Source organism: Mirounga leonina, unplaced genomic scaffold (genome assembly GCF_011800145.1).
Source record: "Mirounga leonina isolate KUSES-001 unplaced genomic scaffold, KU_Mleo_1.0 Mir_197, whole genome shotgun sequence".
NCBI lineage: Eukaryota > Metazoa > Chordata > Mammalia > Carnivora > Phocidae > Mirounga > Mirounga leonina.
Window position 1 is genome coordinate 1,713,942 of NW_023270494.1, and position 20,686 is coordinate 1,734,627.

The window sequence follows — 20,686 nt, forward strand, 5'->3', positions numbered from 1 at the left end:
AGCTTGCTGGAGGCCGCAGACTCACCCCCACAAACGGGGCCAGCTCGGGGGGCACCGGCAGGGGCTTGGCCCCCGGGATAGGGTCTGAGATGACCAGGCTGGACTTGGAGGCCGACAGGGTGCTGGGGAGGATGGAGCCGTTGCTCCCGGCCATCTGCTGCATCAGCTGCACCGCACGGTCCGGGATCTTGTTGGGGTCGGCGCAGGCCTGTTGCCACAGTGGCAACTTCTGTGCCAGCAGCTCCTTGCCCTGAAGCAGAGGAAGCAGGACGGGGCAGGGTCAGGGCCGGGCACGCAGCGGGGGGCCGTCCCCGCAGGGCCACAAGGGCCCGGCCCCAGACACACTCCCCCACTCAGGAGGGGCACACCTGCCTAAGGCTCTCGGCTGCTCCACACCAGGTGATGACTCAGCCAGATGGGGCCCCAGGGGTCCCTGACCCCCAGCCTGGGAAAGAGGCAGGCTGTTGCCATAAGCCATGCAGTCATGGGGCCAGCCGGGCTGAGACAAAAATGAAGGTCCAACCTGGCCGGGGGCCGCCAAAAAAGGAAAAAGGGACAGACGCTCCATGGGCAACCATGAGGTCCTGGGGAGAGCGTCATCCTGGGGTCCCGAGCCGCGGTCAGGCCCAGCTACGGGTGCAGGAAGGCGAGACCCCACCATGCGGTACCAGATAGATGCAAGGTGACAACTGCCCCGCCCCCAACCCAGGGGCCCGAGAGCCCAGCTGTCCCTCCAGTGTGCACCGGGGTGTGCCCAGGGCGCAGCTAGCCGGACAAGCACGGGCCTAACAAAACATGACAAAGCCACGGGTCTGGTGAGGAATCCCAAAATGAGGGACAGCCGAGTGGGGCGCCAGCCTGAGGTTCCCTGCAGCCCAGCTGGGGTCTGGCGCCCACCTCATGGGCCTGTCCAGGGCTTGGGGGCAGCTGTGCCCTCCCTCCTGTTTGGCCAAAGTGTCTACCTGGCCTGTAGCAGACGCGGTCACCCGTGTGCCACTGCAGAGCCTGGAGCTCCCCTGGGTGGAGTGCTCCCTAGCTCGGGGCAATCACTGTCCCTGAGACCTCCGAAGGGGCTGTCCGGCCCTCACTGCCTCTCCCCACTCTGACCTGTGTCTGGGCACGGAGGGGGCATCTGTGTGGGAGACGTGGAAGAGGCTAGAAAAAGGCCCTGTGAGCAGGCCACACCCTCCACTGCGCGCTGGGTGAGACCAGGGGCCAGCAGACCATGGCCCGGGCGCCGGCCGCCTGTTTTGTAAACGAAGTTTGATCGGAACACAGCTGTATCTGCTCCTCCACACATCTGGGGCTGCTTCTGCGTGCTACGGCCCAAACCCAAAATGTTAACCTGGACCCTGGCTGAGATAACTGGTTGATAGGTCTGGGTGGTGGTGACAAGGCCCCAAGGATCCAGCACCACACGGGGCACCTGCAGGGTCAGGGCGTGGCTCTCGGAAGGGCTCCACAGCTGGGCTGACCGGCCAACCCAGGGCTCCCACCTGGTGATGAACCGCGTCGCTGGGGCTAGGACCCACCTGCCGGGGAGATGCCTGGTGGCCTGCTGCAGGGAAGAGCCTGGGGGGGTCCTGCCCTGGGCCTCTCTAGATCCGCCTGGGAGGGCTGCATCCAGCTCCCTGGGAGGTCAGCTCTCACCTCTCGCAGTGACAATGGCTTTCCTGCCCTCTCTGCCGCCTGCCGCACCAACGAGCCCGCAGCCTCCCTGTGACCTGCCGTGGGGCCCGGCTGCCGCCAGAGGGCGCCGCCGCCCACCGCAGCGCTGCTGGGAACTGTGCGGGCTGAGCGGCCGCCCCCGCTCCGCAGCTCACAGCTGCTTCCACGGTGGCTCCCCGGTGGCTGCTCCCACAGGGGACGCAGGTCCTTCCCTGTCCTTGCCTCGCACCTGGGAGCGGGCCCTCAGGCAGGCCCGGGAGGCAGAGCCGCTCTGCGGAGGGAGGGCGTCTCTCTCCTACGCAGCCCAGACCGTGGGGACTGCAGAGCATGTCCCCCGTCAAGCACACGTGCGTGAACGTGCACTTACCCCGCTGATCCGCAGACCCCTTTATGGAAAAAGGATCTGCTGAGCTCTTGGAATGTTCTGGAACGTTCCAGCGGACAGATCTGCTCCCTCCCCAGGGGCTCCTCCAGACCCTCTACGAGGGGCTCCCTGGCACTGCGGCCCTCCCCGAGGAGCCAGCCTCCTGCCACTGTCCTCAAAACAGCGCTAACAATTTCTAACCGAAGTCTCCGAGACGTCTGCAGCGTCTGGCCCAGTGACTCTCCTACTAGAATGCTGTCCCCGGGGGAATCTGAAATGCACAGTGTTCCTTTCAACACAGCTCAACAGTGGACACGCCCCCGATGGCCACCAGGGACACGAGAGCCCACGGCCAGCAGACCTCACCTTGGAGTGGTAGGCGGCGGAGTTCTTGGCCACGGCGCACTGCTTCTCCACCAGGAAGCAGAACCTCCTCCTCTCCTCGGTCAGGGCTGTCTTGTAGCCGTCCGACACGTAGTTCTCCAGCTCGCCCTGCTTGTTGCTGATTGCGTCGATGTACTGGGGGGCGGGGGAGAGCATGGGGGACACACACGAGCTGCTGACAGGGCAACACAGGATCCCGCCCAGCTCTGGGCAGCCCCACGAGGGGCGGAGCGCACGTCCGGCCGGCCCACGGGTGGGCCTGGCGACGACCCACTTGGGCCAAGAGGGCACGGGCAGAGTGACAGCAGGGCAGCCCCATGCCCCACTGGGCCACTGTCCCCCTGGGAGCTCGTGTCCCCCGACCCCTGCCCCCTCTTGCCCCAGCAGCCACACATGTGTGGACCATGCTGGCAGATTATGAGGCCTGGCGGCACCGTGGCACCTCCCGTGGATCCTGATTCCAGGCATCTGAAACCACCCTGCTGGTGGACCAGGAAAGCTCGCCCGGCACGATGTGTTTGAGAATGACTAATTCACACCCAAATCCTGCGGGGGTGGGCAGAGAACGCAGGAGACACTGCTTGATGCTGGGGCATGCTGGAACATTCTGATTTTGCAGGCTGGAAACTTTCGGTAACAAAGCGCCCTCAAGACTGTAGGCAGCCATCACGGGGAGGCAGGACACACAGTGCGGGGCTCTGCAGAGCCCCGTCAGTGTGCGTGTGATGGGGTCTGCGGGGTCCTGGACGTTTCTGAAGGGAGCCCCTTGCGGCTGCTTCCCTCCGCACCTGGGGCCACTGCCCACGCGGGGAGGCACTGCTGCGGGGCTGGTCTTTGTGGCCTTGGGGTCTTCCCTGCCCCGAGGGGCACCTCCCGCACCGGCTCTGACTCAGCGTGGGTGGGCGGTGCTGAGTGGAGGTGGGCGCCAGGAGGAGGCGCGCAGAACAGGCTGTTCCTGCTGCCTCCCTGCCCGGCAGCGCTCAGCTGGAGGGCCAAGGACCAGCCTGTGGGCGTGGCTTGTCCCCAGCTGGCCACCAGCGCGTGGGCTCAGCCAGCGTGAAGTAGCCACACTACTCCAAGGCCAGGCCTGCCCAGCCCTGCCAGCAAAACCCAGGGGCCCCCCCTCTGCCTCTGCACACCACCCCCCTCACCACCCTGAGCTCCACTGCCCCCCTTGGAGACAGCAGCTTAAAAGGGGCCCCAAAGAGCCCGCCCACTGCCGGCAGCCACACCGAGGCCACAGCCTCAAGGAGCGGGCCCTGGGCCTCCCGGGCAGCCGCGGGCTCCGCCCCGGTGTGCCTGAGGGGACCCAGGATGGCTCTTGGGGAGCAAGCCCCGCCAGCCTGGGAAAGAGGTCTGGGCACAAGTAAGAGGTCCCCCTGGCGGGCTCTCTGCTCTGCTCCCTCAGCCCTGCCTCCCCCGCCCCGCACGGTTCCCCCGCCCTACAGCTACTCCAGGAAGTGGGTGAGAACGCCTGGAGCCGGGCGGTGCCCCTGGGGGCCGGGGGGGTGCACAGTGGGCAAGGCTGAGCTTCATGGGGAGGAATCCAGCAGTGGCCGTGGAAGAGGGGGGCTGCCAAGGGGGCCGTTCACACCCACACCCCCTCCCACAAGCCCCACGAGGCGCCTGGGAGGACAGCAGAGCACAGAGGCCCAGGAGAGAGCACCCTCTGGATGGAAGGGCCTGGAAGGGGCACGCACACCCCCAGGGCCCCAGTGCTGATGTGCTCTAATCCATGACCATCCCACCCTTCCCCAGGGGCCTTGTCAGGGACACGCGGCCCACAGCAAGGGCGCCTTCCTCGGCTCAGCTCGGTGCCCGAGAGCCCCCTAAGAAGAAGTTCCTGCAAGGTTCCAGAAGATGAGGGTTTAAGCCCCCAGGGAGACTCCAAATCCACCCTCTCCTTGCGCCACCACGTCCCCGTCCCTGGGGGCTGCTCTAGCATCCCCACCCACTCAGCAGTGGCCAGGCCCGGGACAGAGGTGGGCTGGGGGTGGGCCAGGCATGCGGAGACCGCAAGCCTGGGCGAGAGCTAACGCACGGAGATGGGAGTTCGCCCAGAGTGCTGGCCTCCACACCAACTGTCACCTAGCGGGGACTCTGAAGGAGAGGGGCCACTGTGAACGGTTAGCACAGGACAGGGCGGAAACCGGGACACGGGGCCCCCTGGGTCTGCTCACCCTGAGCACGCACAGCTCCCGAGCCAGCCCCGCTGTCCGACCCGCACGTGGTTTCTGGGTTTTTAGGCTGTGGTATGTCTTTCGCAGCTGCGCTCCCCGCTCCCAGGAGTGGAGAGAAAGCAGCGCTGGGCCCGTGGGGGGCAGGGCGCTGGCCTCATTAGCAGGGTCTGCCAGCCTTCCGTGCCGGGGGTGGGGGCGGGCGGAGGGGGGAGTGGTGTTTTATTTTTAAGATTTCCATTTATTCAAACAAGCTCCGAGAACGGCTGGGAGCAGTGCAGGTCTCGGGGGGAACGGGACTGAGGTGGAGAGCAGGGCCCTGGCAGGAGCTGGGGGGGCACCCCGACTCCCCGGGGACCACGCCTACTGGGGAGCAGGCGGGAGAGCCTTCTGAGCTACGCCCTGGGGCAGCCGGCCCTGGGTAGGGCGTGAGGACCGGGGGCAGCGGACAGCTTCCACCATGGGCCCCCGGGCCATCCAGCTGCCCCGAGCACCCCAGCCTGGGCACTGCCCTCACCAGCCGGGACATGGGGCTGCCACTTCTGTGGAGGAATGACAGCCGGCTTTCCTGACCTCCTTTTCCTGCATGCAGCTCCTTGCGGAGAGAGACCACAACTTCACTGGGCAGATCCTGGAAGCGTGGACCAACTGAGGAACTTCACCCCTCGAGGGGGACGGGGAGTGGAGGACGCCCCACCCACAGGGCCCGGGCCACGCTGGTTTGCTCTGTGGGCAAGGACACCCACACCCCAAACGTGGAGGAGTGCTGGAGCTCTCCGGAAAAGTGCAGAGGACAGAACACCGCCTGGCCCTGCACCTCCCATGACTGAGCTGCTGGAAATGGCCCCGAGCCTGTCCCTGCCGCAGACGGGCGGGCGGGGGGGCGCTGTGGCTGGCTCCACACTCCCACCCTCCGCCGCCTTTCCTGCTCCCGGCTCAGTGGTGCTATGGTGACTGCGCTATAGAAACACCCAGCTGAGAGCATTTGAGACCCCAGAATGCTCCCACTTAGTCACCCTGGGCTGAACAGCCCTGTAATCCGAGAAGACAAAAGTGATCAGAACATATGTCTTCTCTCCAAGGCAAGCGGTGACTCAGAGTGGGGAGGGGTGTCCAAGAACAAACGAGCACTCTGCTTTCCCTCGTCTGATATGGCCCCGGCGGGGCGTTCCCACGTTTCTCAAGAACCCGGTGCTGCCCCTTCAGGTCCCCGCAGCTCATGAATGAGAGCGTAATTCTTGACCCTCAGCTGTCACTGCTGGGAACGATTATTCCCAGGAGACAACGAAGGAACCCCCACGGGCTGCGATGCTCAGGAAAGGACAGCAAAAATCTGACACCCCCACGTCGCGTCTGGTGACCAGCTACCTGCTGACCAGGCCCGTGTCCCCTCCCTGGTGGGATGGACCCCGCACCAGGCACAGAACAGGAACGCCGCCACCGCTCGGCGGATGAAGCCTCAGCCAGCCTCCATCTCCGGGGACGCGGGCGTGGCGGGGGGCGCCACGGACGTGGTGGGGGGCCACGGCAGCAGTTCAGTGTATTGGAGAACCCTTAAAATTTCATTTAAATCTGAGAGGCCTGAGCAAGACTCAGGGCTGGGGCCACTGTCCCATCTTGCCCACAGGCATGTGGTGGGAGGGCTGGCCATTCAGCTCCTTGAGCCCTGGGGTTCCCATTTTCTTGCAAAAGGGCCCAGAGCTGTCATTAGATCGGCAAGGGGGTCTATGACCAGCAGACCCCAACAGCAGACGCCCTGCCCGAGGACCCTTCCACTCCCACTGTCCCATGTGCCCAGAGGCCGAGGAAAAGAGCGGGGGGCCGCTTAGGTCCTCACTAGTGGGCCAGATGCTCTGACAAAGGCTTAAGGCCCACAGATCAGCATGTCCCCAAGACCCAAGGGGATGGGTCTCCACAAACCTGACCCAAGGCCCTGGGTGGGTGGCTGCCAGGGAGCATGCCAGCCCCCAAAGACCCACACCACCCAGGGCTGGGGGGAGCTCTGCCCCTTGGGCCTGGAGGAAATCAGAGGCTGGGTTTTAGCACCCGCTTTGCCAGGTGACCCCTGCTGAGCTGCAAAGGCCTCTGGGTCTCGGGTCCTCTGGTAAGCGGAGGGGCTGAACCACACCACCCACGCTGGCACAGCCCGACACGGCCCCACACGGCCGCCCTTGCCTCCCGTGGCCATGGAGGTTCTACAGTTCAAAATCCACGGCTGATTTTGTACACTTAACAGGAAAGAACATGACACGTCTCACTAATATTTTCACGGTGATCACGGGTCAAAGCAACGCTCTAGGTGTCTTTGAATAAGATATATTATTTAAAAACTATTAAATTACTACAACAAATTACTAAAACCAAGGGCTGCTTTTTCACATTTTCCCGCAGCCAGCCCTGGGTGTGAGACGACGAGGAGAGTGAGCCCGACACCGCCCCCCGATTCCTGCCTCTCTGACGCCCCAAGATGCCCCAAGTCACTCACGGGCCGTGCAAGTTGGCGCCGAGGCCGCAGCCCATGCACAGCTCCATCCGGAGAAGTGGGAGCCGAGACGGCCCAGGTGGCCCGACGGGCTCGAAGGGGCAGACCGTCGTCCTCCCCCAGCCGCCCCGGGAACGCCGTGCCCCCCGATGCCACCTCTGGACACACAGGTTCCTGGAGGGCGCCGTGGACTCTAGTTTCTCACACCCGGTGGACTTGTCCACAGACCGCCTTCGGGGTAGAAGAGCTTTTTAAACAACAAGAACAGGAGGCACCTAAAGGGCTCGAACCACCAGCACCGCATCAAACTCCACACATTAACAGGACCAGCCTCTGCCGTGACCTTTTTTGAAAATCTAAATTACGGTTATTTTGTTTTTGTTTTGTTAATTACACATCCCTTTAAATAAAACAGATTTCCCCCTTTCTCAGACTGGGGATCTGGATGCATGTGCTTTCTGGAACACACGAGCCCAGGGAGGGGAAGCAAAGTGACTGAAGGCCCCAAGGAGAGCCCCCTGCCGCCACGGGGAGGCCTGCCCCACGGCCTCTGAGGGGGCTCAGGAACCCGCTGGACCGCTCTCCTCCAGCACAACCAGCCAGCCGGGGCTGCGTGGCCTGGGGGGAGGAGGGAACGGAAGAGGGACCTGGGCCTGGCCGGACGCTCCCTGCACCTCCGAGCACCCCGGCAACCCCGGCCCCCAGCACCCGCTGCTCTTCCCAATAGCCAGACCCTGCCCGGATCAGGGGCTGCAAGGGCCAGGTCGCCTGGGAACCCCAAACGGCCGCGGCCCACTGAGCTTGGGCAAGCAGGCTGGGCCCACACCCAGGTAACCCCGGGCCGGGCTCCACCCCTCTGCCTCTGGGGCCTTGAAACACTTGGGGTATCGGCAGCCCCTCTCTCAGCATATGGAGCCCGCATACAGTTTGGGAGGGACACACTGCTTCCCTGTGACCCCAGCCCACCTCACCCCCAACGTGCATCCCTGGATTTTCTATCAGTCATGACCCCCTTGAAGGGTGAGGTCTCCTGTCTGTGCTCAGTCCTATTCTAGTCAGAGCTGGACCAGGGCTGAAGACAAATGAAATAAAAACAGGGGACACTGTCACCCAGGCCCTACAGGATCTGCCACTTCCACACCAGCCACTCAGAAGCCCTGGGACCATGAGCTGCCCCGTGGGACCGGCTGCCCTTCAGAATCACCCAGAAGTTTTGAGAACCCTGACAAAGGCCACAGTGGAACCGCTCACACCACATGCCTGGGGAAGGGGACACAGGCCCAGTGGACATGCCGAGGGCCAAAGGGACAGGGTCACCAAACCAGGCCTGCCACCCCGCCAGACACACAGCATGTCCTCCACCGACCACGTGCCCTACGGCGCCCTCCACACAGACGGGCACTGCCGTGGGTGTGGAGCTGGAGGTCTGGGGAGCGGCCTCGGCCGTGGGGACAGCACGTGGTGCCTTCCCTACTTCCAGACGCAACCCTTGTCCTAGTTAGCGCCCCAAATGCCTCTGAGTGCCTGTTCCCTGACCTATAATCAAAATCAGTTCTCTTCATGGAAATCCCAAAACACAGTTTCAATTACCGGCAGTTCTTGAAAATGGCCAGCTCTGACCCAGTCCCATTCACAGGGAGCCCACCGCTGATGGACTGACGGACACTCTCGGTCTTCTGCTCTTTCTGGGGCAGGTCTGATCAACTTTACCTTCCTCCACCCTAAACAGCTCCACTCCATGGGCAGGCCCCCTGCCCTGGCACCGCCTGACCACTGGCCACACAATTCAGAGGCCTTGGGGGAGGACAAGATGTGTGGGCGCCCTTGACCAGTCGGCCTCTCTGGGAGGCACAGAGCTGCCCGAGGAGCTCTGAGGGTTGGCCCCTGCCTGGCGGGCAGCCTTACCACTCTCCCCAGCAAGTGTTCTGCACACACAAAGCTCAAGTCTGGGAGGGAGCACATGTGGGCTGGGGGCTCTAGAAGACACACAGGGGATCCCAGCAATCGAGTCTCATGAAAGACCACCCACCTCTCCATGGCACTCAGCAAACCCATGCTTGAAATCACATGCCGGAGCCTCCTGGCCATAGCGTCCACCCGTGAGAAAGCCCGTCGCCCAGGCTCGGGCAGTCTGGGCATGCCGCCTGCCACCTGCTCTGCCAGGAGGGGCCCATCAGGGCAGAGGCTTGGGTGCAGCTTGAGGACCCCCGGGAGGGGCCCCCGTATGAGTCACGGGCTGCGGGACCTGCTTCCACCTGCACACACAGCCCACCAGGCAGCATATGGCCCAGGCCCCCCTCCCCCGCCCCCAGTGAGGGGCCTTATGGAGAGGAGAGGCCCCAGGAGTTGAGCCGGGAAAGGCCAGCAGCTGTGTTTGGAGCCCAGGTCACTCCCCTTCCCTGGGGTCATTACTCTCTTCCTCTCAGCCCAAGGGCACGGCCCCAGGAGCCCACAGAGGTCAGATCCCACCTCCTGCCCCTGTAACACCATGTGGGCCCATCTGCCTCTCCCAGCTCTTCCTCAGGGCTGGGGACAGTGCTCAAGCCCCTGCGAATTGTGCAAGGAGACACACAGGAGTGAAGAGCTCGGAGCACATGGTACATGTGGCCACGGGGACAGCCCGCAGGACTGTGGTAGAGCTGGGGCCAGGTGCTCCAGAAAACTGAGAAGGAGATAGCAAGAGGAGGGCCTCACTCTTCCTCACGGAAGGGTCTCCAACAGGACCTCAGCTCTAGGGCAAAAACCACTATCCCAGGGAACAGGGTGTAGAAGGAGGCTGGTCACTCCAAAAGGCCCCCGTGGCCCTCCCAGGCCGGCAGCTGCACCTCCTAACAGAAGTCAGACCCTGCCTCCTGGCCGGCTTGGCAAGGCCTTCAGCCACCAGCATGGACAGCCCCACGTGCCAAAGGGCCCACAGGCACCCAGGCAGGCGGGCATCTCAGCAAGGCCACTGGGCTCAGAAACATCCATCCCGGGGGCGCCTGGGTGGCTCGGTCGGTTTAGCGTCTGCCTTCAGCTCAGGTCATGATCCCAGGCTCCTGGGATCGAGTCCCACATTGGGCTCCCTGCTTAGCAGGGAGTCTGCTTCTCCCTCTGGCCCGCCCCCCTCCTGTGCTCTCTCTCTCTCTCATTCTTTCTCAAATAAAATCTTAAAAAAAAAAACACCTTAAAAAAACCCAAAAAACAAAAGAATCATCTGCCCTGGACAGGTGGCTGGCGGGCCTCCCGCCAGCTCGGAGTGCACCAGGTAGCCCATCTGACCCAGCACAGACCCGGGCGTGGGGCTCTGAGGATGTCCTGGCCCAGCTTCTCGGAGTTCCACATGGTGGTTCAACAGTCCTTTTGCTTCCACCCTCAAGAAAGAAAACTGAAATCACCGGGCACATCCTGGATGTCACTGTGCGGCCACCCCGGGCTGGGCACCACACGGGACATGTGTGCAACACAGGACCCAGCCCTCCCTGGAAGGAGCTCAGTGACTTGGGGAAATCACAATAAAACCCTTGGATAGTTTTGGATCCAACAGAGAAGGAAGAGAGATTTGGAGAAGCAGAAGACCAAAAGGTGGCCAGAGGAGAAGGTTCTGAGCAGGTGCATGAAAGAGGAAGGGGAATCCCACTAGGTCAGCGTCAGCACGGGAGGAGGGAAGGACCCCACCTCGTAAATGGGCAGGCAGGCTGCGCAAGCGCCTGGAGCCCGCCGCGACCACACCCCTTGTAAGGGACAAAGCCAGGGGTGCAATCGAGATCCGACAGTCCGGGGGCCTCACAGCAGGGGCCGGGTGGGGAGGGGCGGGGAGGGGCCGGGCGGGGCCGGGCGGGCGGGGCCAGCCCAGGCGTCTGCAAGCCACAAGGTGGGTGACAGACGCTGCTGTACAGCAGGAGCCCAGGGAGGAGGGGACGTGACCTGGCCGTGCTGGGGGCACGGGGGGGCCTTGGTCAGGGGGTGACCCTCAGACGGGAAGAAAGAGCAGTTGCATATCTCTGCGGAGGAGCCCCAGGAGGCCAGGGTGGGCGTGGCCAGCTCGCCAACTGGGGCACTGTGGGGAGACCCCGTGCAGGGAGAAAAGGGCCCCCAATTTTCCAGCACAGCAAGAGTAGTGCATGAAGAGCCCCTGCCGGGTCCCCTTCCGGCCCTGCCCAACTAAGGAAGCAAACCCCCTCTGGCTCCACAGGCCCAGGGTCCAGGGCGGAGCCGGGAGCACTGAGGGGTGTGGGCGGCGGGAGCCAGATGCAGCAGTCTCCAGACTCCACCGACACGGGGGGTCTCAGGCTCCCCGTGGAGCAGGAGCGAATGCCATCAAGGCCGCCAGCCCTGGGGTCTGGCCTCCACCCAGCCCGCCCCCCCACCCCGGGCGCAGGACCTGCCGGCCAGCGTCCTGCCGCGACCGCTACCCTCCAGCTGCAAGTGTGCTTGTGACGGCCCCCAGAAGGCTGGTCACAGGGCAGGTCCACGGGCCCAGGGCCCAGGCCCTGCTCAGGACACAGCCTCCACGTTTGCGGCTGTAAAAGGGAAGGAAGCACAGGCCACAGGGTGGATGAACCTCGAGAACTGAGTGTGAAGGACCACATGCAGGAGGCCACACAGTGGAGACCCCATTCACGCGTGATGCCCAGACCGGGCCGAGTCACATGCGGACGGTAGGTCACTGGCTGCCTGGGGGGCATGGGTGCCCGCTGATGGGCAGGGGCTTCCTTTCTGGGGTGCTGGAAACCCTCTAAAATGGAGCGTGGGGACAGCGGCATAGCCATACAGATGGCCACACCCAAAGCCGCCCCGTGTCCCTTCCATGGCACGTGAAGCGTATTTCAAAGCTGAACCCAAGAGAAGAACAAAGCGCCTCAAGGGGGGGTGCGCAGGCTCCCAGCCCCACCTGGCAGGTGGCTGAAGCCTGGACGAGCCGGCCTCGGTGCCCCAGCGCCCCACCAGCCCAGGGCCCCCCAGGGGGAGCTCTGGTGCAAACACCTGTGCCGAGGGGGTTCATGGTCTCCAGGGGGCGGGGGCGCCAATCATGATCAAGCTTTCAGGGAGCAAAATGACAAAACACATTGGGGGGGGGACATGAAACGGAGACATCCAGCGAAGTGTGGCTTTCTCCACCCCTCAGCCTCACAGCCCGCTTCTAGATCTGACTCCGCCTATAAGGGCCCCCCGCCGGACAGCCTCAGGGGCTCAGGCCTCCAGGGCGGTGACGGCTTAGGGGCAGTCACCGGGCATGACGGAGCCAAGAGCGTGGCGCAAGGACACGCCTGACAAGGGGAAGTCACGCTGAGAATGGCGGGCGCTGTTCCACCGCTGCCCCGGACGACCGGCACCTCTGCTCCCCTCACTAGGCCGTGGTGCTCTGCACGCAGGGTGACAGTTCTCACCTGCTGCTGCCAGGCCCCTGCGCCCCACCAGGTGGGCTGCTCGCCGGCACCACACTAGGGGAGGGTGCGGGGTGCGTGCCCGCGAGGCACTCGTAGGCAGACGCAAACACGTGGGGAAGAGCGGGGGTGCACGGCGCACCTCAAGGCTTGCCAACTTGACAGCCGGCACCGAGGGTGGGGCCTCAGGAGATGAGGGGCTCACGCCCGTGCTCGGCCCCATGGGGCTCCCCTCGCCCCGAAGTGGCTGGGAGCTGTTTTGTCTTTCCTCCTCATCTGAGTTACGTGGGGCCTCGGCAGCGGGTATTGTGGGCCTGATCTGTGTCAACTGGCCAGGGGGTTCGGGTGAATCAGGTATATTAGGGCCACTCTGTCCCAAATCCCTGGTCCGTTGCGCACACGGTGCCTGCAACGCTGGGCCCAGTGGTGAGGGAGGCCACACCAGGGCGGGCCCCTCCTGCGCCCTCCTGTGCCCTGTGCCTCTCGGGCCGCTGAGCCACTTGACCGGCCAGCGTCAGCCTGCAGAGTCTGGGCCCAGTCCTGGGGGCAGAATCCAGAGGACAGAGCAAGATGTCCTTGGGGTCTCCGCTCCTTTGGCAGCAAGCCTTCCAGTGCCCCACCGAGGCTCCGAGAACAGGGCAGGGGGGTCGCAGGCCCACGCCGGCCATCTGCCGGCTCTAGGATGGGAGGTACTCGCTGCCCCAAACCCACCGGGAGAACAGAGCCCGGCTCTGCCCAGGTCCACCAAGAGGGCCCGGGGAGGGGAGCGCTTCCTTGGCACTGCTCGCTCAAGGGGCCGCCGGAGTCATGACAGCGGGCCCGAGTCCTACCTGCAGCTCCTTGTCCGAGTACTTCTGCGGGTTTTTGCTGCCCTGGCTCTTCTTGCGGAGTTTCTTCAGCTCGGCCTGGCACTTGTCCAGAGCGTCACCCTTGCTCCTTTGCTCCGTCTGGTATTTCTTCAACGCGGCCTGAGAGTCAAAGACGCCACACAGACCCATAAGTCGATGGCCCTTCCGGCTCTCTGCACAGCTTCAGCCCGCACGGCCCCGAGGGCGGCCGGCAACACCTGGCCGCAGGCTGAGGGGGGAGCACGGCCAACCCAGGCCTCACCCTCCTGCGGTGGCCCATGGTCCCACACACGAAATCTGGGCCTCTCCCCTTCCTCCACCGCCAAGAGCCAGGGCGCCTCCCATGAGCACAGGTCGCACACCCCGACAGAGTGCAGCACCTCGGGCCCCTCTGGCCCTGGGGAGAGGTGACGGCACAGGGACGGGGCACCAAGGCCTCCAGGTCACAGAGACAGAGTCTGCAGGCTCCGCAGGGGGGCAGCGTGGTGCCATCGTCACTACGGAAGGTGGCAAGCTGCGGGGGTGCCAGAACTGGGCACGCAAGGCACTGGACGAGCCGGCTTCCCCCACGCGCTGCGCTCACTCCCAGACGGGCAGGCATGGGGAGGGCCAGGGAACCTGCAGGATGGCAGGCTCGCAGCGAGCTGACCACCCGGGAGATGCCAAGCGCGAGGGGGAGCAGTGCGGGCAACCCGACAGGTGTTGGCTACTTACGCTCAGGTACCTGGAATCCAGCTCCACCTTCTGCTCCAACTGTGTGAGCAGCTCATTGTGGAAAGACTTCAGCTGGACACGGAGAGAACACACGGGCAGTGAGCCCTGCAGGCCGGGGCACGAGGCGGGCGGGGGAGGGCCCTCCCAGGAGAGGTGGATGGTCACCACGGCGCCCCAGACACGAGCCACCCCGAGGGACAGGGGGCCCGTCTGATCCCTGAGCCAATGAGCCTGCACAGACGGGCGGGGCCTGGGGAGCCGGAGCCAGAAGCCTCCAGGAACGAGTGCTGAACAGCAGTGGGGACGTCAGACCGTCCTGGCCTTGGATACCATCGGGGGCTCCGCTTCCCAGGGCGAACACAGAAACCGCTCCCCACCATCCCCCATCTGCTCTCCAGCGCTGAAGAATTACTCAAGCTGACACGAGCAAACAGAGGGGCCCGAGTGACCCCTCACTTTAGACCTACTGGGTCCTGGCTGGGCCTGGAATCTGAGCACGTGTGTGCTCCTCAGACCCGCAACCCCGTGTCCCTGCCTGGAGTATGAGATCCCGTGTGGCCTGGGCCCTTTCCTCCTGGCTGCTTGTTTGTCCTTGGCCCTCACGATGAGTCACCTCCCCATTATGTGACTTCTGTCCCGGGCCTGGGATTTGTCCCCATCTTTCTGAGTGCAGCCACACGATGACACAACGTTCCCACATGGACACATGGCCAAAGCACACAGCCTGCTTTCTCCTCGCCTCTGACTGACCTGCCCCCCTGCATTTGCCCCTTCCTCCCCAGGAGCCTCACCATCTCTTCCAACTGATTCTGAATCTGCCTGTGGACTTCGGCCATCTGAAAGAGAACGTCTCCTGGAAAGGCAGGAAGGAGGGGAAGAGGGGAAGGAGAGAAAAGTTAAGTACTCTGTGCTATGGCCCCTCCACCCTCCCGTGGCTGGGGAGCGGGTGACCAGCAGACAAAGGTGCACCGGGGGCAGGGGGGAGAACACGGTTTCTTCTGTTGACACCAAGACAAGATGGAAAATTCTAGAATGACAAGGGATGCCACTGGGCGACTTTGGGGGTGGTGGGGTAAGAGCTGAGGTTCATGACAGGCAAGCTGGGAGCCCCTTTGCACATCTCAAGCCCATGAGCGAGGCCATGAGCACACGTACATCTTACCCCGCGTCCCGCTCCCACACGTAGCTGCCAACCATGGCCGGCCCACCCACTCTGGGCCCAGGCGGCACCGGGGCCCAACAAACCCACCACCCATGCCCTCCATGTGAGTTATATGGGGCCAAGATAAGACCTGGCTGCGGGCCCCAGAGGTGAGGGACCCGAGGAGGCTCCTGAGGTGCCCAGCGCCAGGCTGGCCTCGCCGAGGGCCTCTAGGGACAACGGGAGCGCCAGGTACAGCTCTGCAAGCATCTTTTCCAGAGCAGGGACGGGGGGAGGGCTCAGCCTCGGTTTTCCTCCTCCCAAAGCTCCAGAAGGTTCCACACAGTTGCCATCCTGAAGCGTGGTCACTGGGACCAGCAGGTGCACAGCGTTTCAGGTTGTGGTCGTGGCGGGAGGGTCACCGCACAGCTCGCAACACCAGCATGGTCACCCCCAAGTCAGGGCCCAGGGAAAAGAAGCTCTAGGCCAGAGGCCACTCAAGGACACCTGCCTCCCGAGACCCTCAGGGCCGCCCAGCAGCCCTGCAGCACTAGGGTGAAGGGCCCCCTCCCCAGGGCAAACAGCTCTGTCTCCTCGAGTGCGGAGAGAAGAGCTGGAATGGGCAACCTGGCTGCATTCATCCGAATGGCGAGTATTCGCTTGGCGCCATTCACCAAGCAAATGCTGTGCACGTGCTGCAGACACGACGGAGCAGGGGACCCCTCTGCCCTCGAGGGAACAAGCCCCGTCCCTGCAGTGCTGCCTAACCCAGCACGCCCTCCCTACTCACCCCTGGGCCGCGTGACCCAGAGACACTTTCGGGGGGCAGTACGAGGGGTATCCTGGCCCCTAGCAAGGCCAGCTAGAAATGGGAACAAGGTCCCACGGCCCTTGCACCCTGATGGGGTGGCAATGCCTGCCAGCCACATGGATGGCCTCACCAGGGTCACTTTCCCTCCCAGAAGCAACACGGGGTTCTGGGGAGGTCCACTTCTCCTGGTGACTGGCTGTTCTGTGACGCCCATGGGACACGCTGAGCCTCGGCTGTGACCGTGCCACGGACCTGTCGGTCAGCAGGGCCTTGGGGTCTGCCAGGCTCCACCTGAGCCAGCAGAACCCCGCCCTGCAGGGTCCCGAGCTCTGCCATCTGATTCTCAGTGTTACTGGACATGTCCCCAAACACCTGCTCTGCCCCAGATTTCTGTCGGGACGGGGGAGGGAAAGGGACTCAGCATGTCCCAAGGAGCCGACTCAGCTGGCGGCTGGGACCCCACTGTCCCGCCACAGGCCGTGAAAGGCTGACGTGTCCGTCCTCCTCAGCCAGCCTTGAGCCCATCTGGCGCAGAGACGCCCTCAGGCCTGCCACTCGGGTAAGCACAGACCCCCGGGGCCCGGCCTGTGGGCAGGCCCAGTGCCACCATCATGGCGTGTGAGTGTGTGTGGGTGTAAGCGGGAGTGTGTGAGCACGTGCCTCCCTCAGGCAGTCTGCTGTGGCCCCGTGGACACAGGCAGCCCAGGGGCTGGCTGCGTCCCACCCGGGAGTCTGAGAGAGGGGACACGCACGAGCAGGGGCAGACCCCGGGAGCTCCCAGGGCACAAACCACCTAACTCGGTGTGCTGAGCGCATCGCATGGCGGAATTGCCACAGACGCCCATGCCAGAACCACAGCGGGGAACGCCCGTCAGCGCCCTGAGCTCCCGAAGCTACTCCTGCACCTGCTCCAGATGCGGGTCTGACCTCGGGCCTGACGGCACCGCAACAGGGAACAGGACAAGCATGGATGGCCCTGGGAAGCAGGCCCTGCCTCTGCCGTGGCTTCCCGTGGTTGGGTCGGAGCTGTGACCACGTGTGGTCGGTGGGCAACTGCACGTGGGGCGGGGAGATGAGTTGACCAGCCCCTGCAGGAGAGATCGAGTCTGCCCTGGCCTCAACCGTCCTCCTACCCAATCCCGACTCTGGGGGTCTGATGTGTCAGGGCAGAGCCCAAGAATGACAGGGGATACGAGGTGACATGAAAGGGCCCGGCTGCCGGCCTTGGCGGGAGGGAAGCCACTGAGACAAACAGGAGCGAGTAGCCAGGGTGGTCCCAGGGACAAGGCCAGGCTGCCGCCACCTTGCCTATGACAGACCCCGAGCCCCACCAGCACCTGCTTGGGGTGAGACAGCTGGGGGCCGCCTCGGACTTTCTGACCCCCGCCCTGGTGTGTGCGGCGGGGACGCGTCCCGTGGAGCCGGAGTGGCGCCCAGAGCAGACCCAGACCCACAGGTCCGAGCTCCGATGCTCAGAATCCGTCTAAGACCCAAGAGCAGCAGCTTCAACTTGATTCTGCTACTCTGTGCCTTTGGTATTCCGGAACTCTCCCAGGACAAACACCCACCACTCTGGGGTGGGGAAAACGTCTGAGGTCTTGTTTGTGACACGGGGGTCTACCTGTGTCGGGGGCCCTGGACCCACCTTCCGGCTCTCTGCCCAAGGGCATGTGGGAATCGGTTAAACTGAGGCCAAGGGGGGCAGTGCTCACAGGGCACGAGGTCCGGCCAGCGTGGGGAAGAGCCCGAGAACACGGCCTGGTGGGCACGGCCCTCATACACCCACCCTCTGCCCCCACAGCCCTCGCGAGGGCCACCAAGTCCGTGAGTCCGACACAAGCAAGCCGTGGTCCAGCACCGTCTCCCCACCGGGGCAGCACCCGCGGCATCGGCCACGCTTTGGGCCCCAAAACGGTAAGTCAACATCAAGACCAAACGAAAAACACGTAATTCCTGAAATGTCTGTGCACAACTAGCTCAAGGAGAACATTTGAAAACAGTAAGAACGCCGGTGAAGAACAATTCCTAAATTTAGGAAAGGAGTTCCTGACATCCAGAAAGGTGCTTCGTGAAGCTTCGTGAGGAACCGTGGCCACTGCGCCCCGCTGCCGACATGCTCAGAGCACCCCGCCGTCTCCCCCGGCCACTGCCCGCACTGACAGGCCCGCCTCCCCCCCGCCGCCGGCCCATGGCCCGTGCGCACACTCAGCTCTAAGCTGCAAACCCGTGGCTGCACATCCAGCCCACGCAGGCAATTTTTAAACTGCGTTTTACAAGCAGCTGCTAGAAACCATATGCTCACGAACCATGCGAGGTGGTGGTAGGTGGATGAACGAGCCCCTGCCAGGCACTGGACCCCTGGAGCGCTGCTGGACGCACTGAGCTGGCTGCAGGGGGCAAGGGCAGGGCTGCCCCCCAAGTCCCGCTCCCCGAGAAGTAAGAGAGAGCCCCAGGCGTCTGCACCAACGCTCACTTGTCTCCTCCACCATGCTTTCCGGGTCCAGAAGGCAAGCTCGGGAAGGTCCTGAGCGCCAGTGAGCTGGCCAGGGCTGTGTCTGATTTTTGGGTTCCATGACTCTCTCCACCCCATCTCTCCCACGTTAGGGACAGCACGGAGTGGGGACCCCCTCCCTGGAAGGAGGCCACAGGCTGTCCCCTGGCCTCCACTGAGTGCAGATACATAGGCCCGGGGGTATCCGTGTCTTGGGTTCATAGCTCAGACAGGTCCTAAACTTGAAAAACTGGGTTTAAAATAGCAGCTCAGACTCAGCCTTGCCAGAGCAAACAGCAGATGGGCGGGATAACTCTGCCCGAGAACCACCACCTGAAAGAACCGCCAGGGCTCCAGAGTGTCAATAGAGGGGTGCCAGGCGGCAGGCGCCCACACCCAGGGCACAGCGGGCATGGGAGGGCAGCCCCTGCCACACATGGGCCTAGTGAGTCAGAAAACCCTGAGGCCTGGTGGCTAGGTTGGAGCCAGGGGACCACACAGGCTCAACAGCTCACAGGTGTGGAGGAGGATTTGCGGGTGAGGAAGGGGTAAAGGCCACCGGGAGCACGGACGAGAGAAGAGGCCCACACGCACGCCACAGGCTTCACGCAGGACTCAACAGTGTCCAAGACACGGAGGCATCTGAATCAGAGGCCACGTCCTCTCCAACCCTCCTGCCGAGTGTTTACCCTGCCGGTCAAGCAGCCGGGTCAGCAGTGAGTCACCTCCGCTGCACACCCCTCAGCTCAGGGTTTTAATGTTTCAGGTGCTCCCCGTAACCTCAAACATGTTTAGTGTACACACAGCAACGCCCGTCCCCCGGGAGAAGCAGGGGCCAGGCAGCCAGCCCACACACGCATGTGCATCCGTGTGCACACAAAACACACTCATGTGTGTATATGCACACACGCATACACAGACACATGTGCGCACACGCTCAGGCATGCACACACGTGCAAACACAGGGACACACAGGCACACGTGTGCACACGCTCAGGCATGCACACACGTGCAAACACGGACACACACACACACACAGACACATGTGTGCACACACGCTCAGGCATGCACACACACACGCAGATACACACACACACAGGCACACACGCTGCGCCTGCTCACAGACACACGGGGACGTGCCGCTCACCTTCCCCTCCAGCACAGCCCGCTGTGGGGAGTGAAACGTGGAGGGAACGTCTGGCTGGGCCTCAGCCGGTTTTGTCTCGTGGGGCTAACACAGGACAACAGTGGAACAGTCATGCCCGACCTGGGAGCCTGAGCACGTGGACACGTCCACACGCAGCTGAAGACGGGCTGGGGGGCCTTGGGAGCCAGCTGGGGTGTCTGGTGCCTCAGGGTGGTGGCCCAGCCCTGGGGTGACAGGCCAGAGAGTGTCCAGCCTTCCAGTGGGGACAGGGCCCCCAACAAGGACATGGTGCTGGAGCCGGGGTGGCTGGACATGGAGCTGCCGGAGCCCAGGCCTCTGTGCTCCCTGACGGCAACTCTGTCCTCCAGGACATGCACCAACGTTGAGCAACCACCACCCCTAATTCCAGAACATTCCACCACCACAAAAAAATCTGTCCCCATGAACTCCTATCCCTCCAGCCTCTCACAGCCATCAGTCCTCGTCTCTATGGGTTTCCCCGTTCTGGACGTTCCACGTAAATGGAAGCGTACATGCAGATATGGCCCTCTGTGCCTGGCTTCCCCATGGAGCACGTTCTGTAGGCTCCTGTATGTGGCAGTGGGTCAGCTTGTCACCCCCTCTGACGGATGCACGACACCCGGCACAGGGATCGAGTGCTTGCTGTTTTTCCGTCTGTCTGTCAACGGACAGGTGGATGCCACCGGCTCAGGCAGGTGCTGGCAGGGCTGCGACATTCCGCCCTCGTCGGGGGGCATCTGACCGCACCACAGCCCTGCGCTCTCTTGCACGCGCTGGTCTTCACAACACCCGTTCTGCGGTTTGCCCACCTGCTTACAGCAAAACCACTCCTAGACCGGTGGACCCCAGAGCAGCCAAGCAGAGCAGGGCCTCCCGGGCCAGGGCCACCACGTGTGGGAGTCAGAAGCTGGGCAGTCCAGAGCCACAGGCCCCCCTGAGGCTCCTCCAAACGAGTCTGATGCCCGGATGCCACAAGTGAACCTGCAGATTCTCAGAGGAATTGATGTCCCGGCCGCTCCAGGTGACTAGGCAGCCGTCCCCTCAGAGCCGTGCGGGCGGGCAGGAGGGCGGA

At 63.6% G+C, this 20,686-nt stretch overlaps 1 protein-coding gene across 5 annotated transcripts in view; it reads right to left on the reverse strand.

Annotated features, from left to right (window-relative positions):
- Positions 1–20,686, reverse strand: part of BAIAP2 (BAR/IMD domain containing adaptor protein 2) — a 67,330-nt gene that overhangs the window by 11,498 nt on the left and 35,146 nt on the right. For all 5 annotated transcript variants that reach the window (XM_035025819.1, XM_035025825.1, XM_035025824.1 and 2 more), the window contains exons 4-8: positions 14,795–14,856; positions 14,004–14,075; positions 13,272–13,409; positions 2,399–2,551; positions 26–250 (exon numbers count right to left, since the gene is read on the reverse strand). In XM_035025819.1, the coding sequence (XP_034881710.1) occupies positions 26–250; positions 2,399–2,551; positions 13,272–13,409; positions 14,004–14,075; positions 14,795–14,856 (650 nt within the window). The remainder of the gene's footprint in view (positions 1–25; positions 251–2,398; positions 2,552–13,271; positions 13,410–14,003; positions 14,076–14,794; positions 14,857–20,686) is intronic.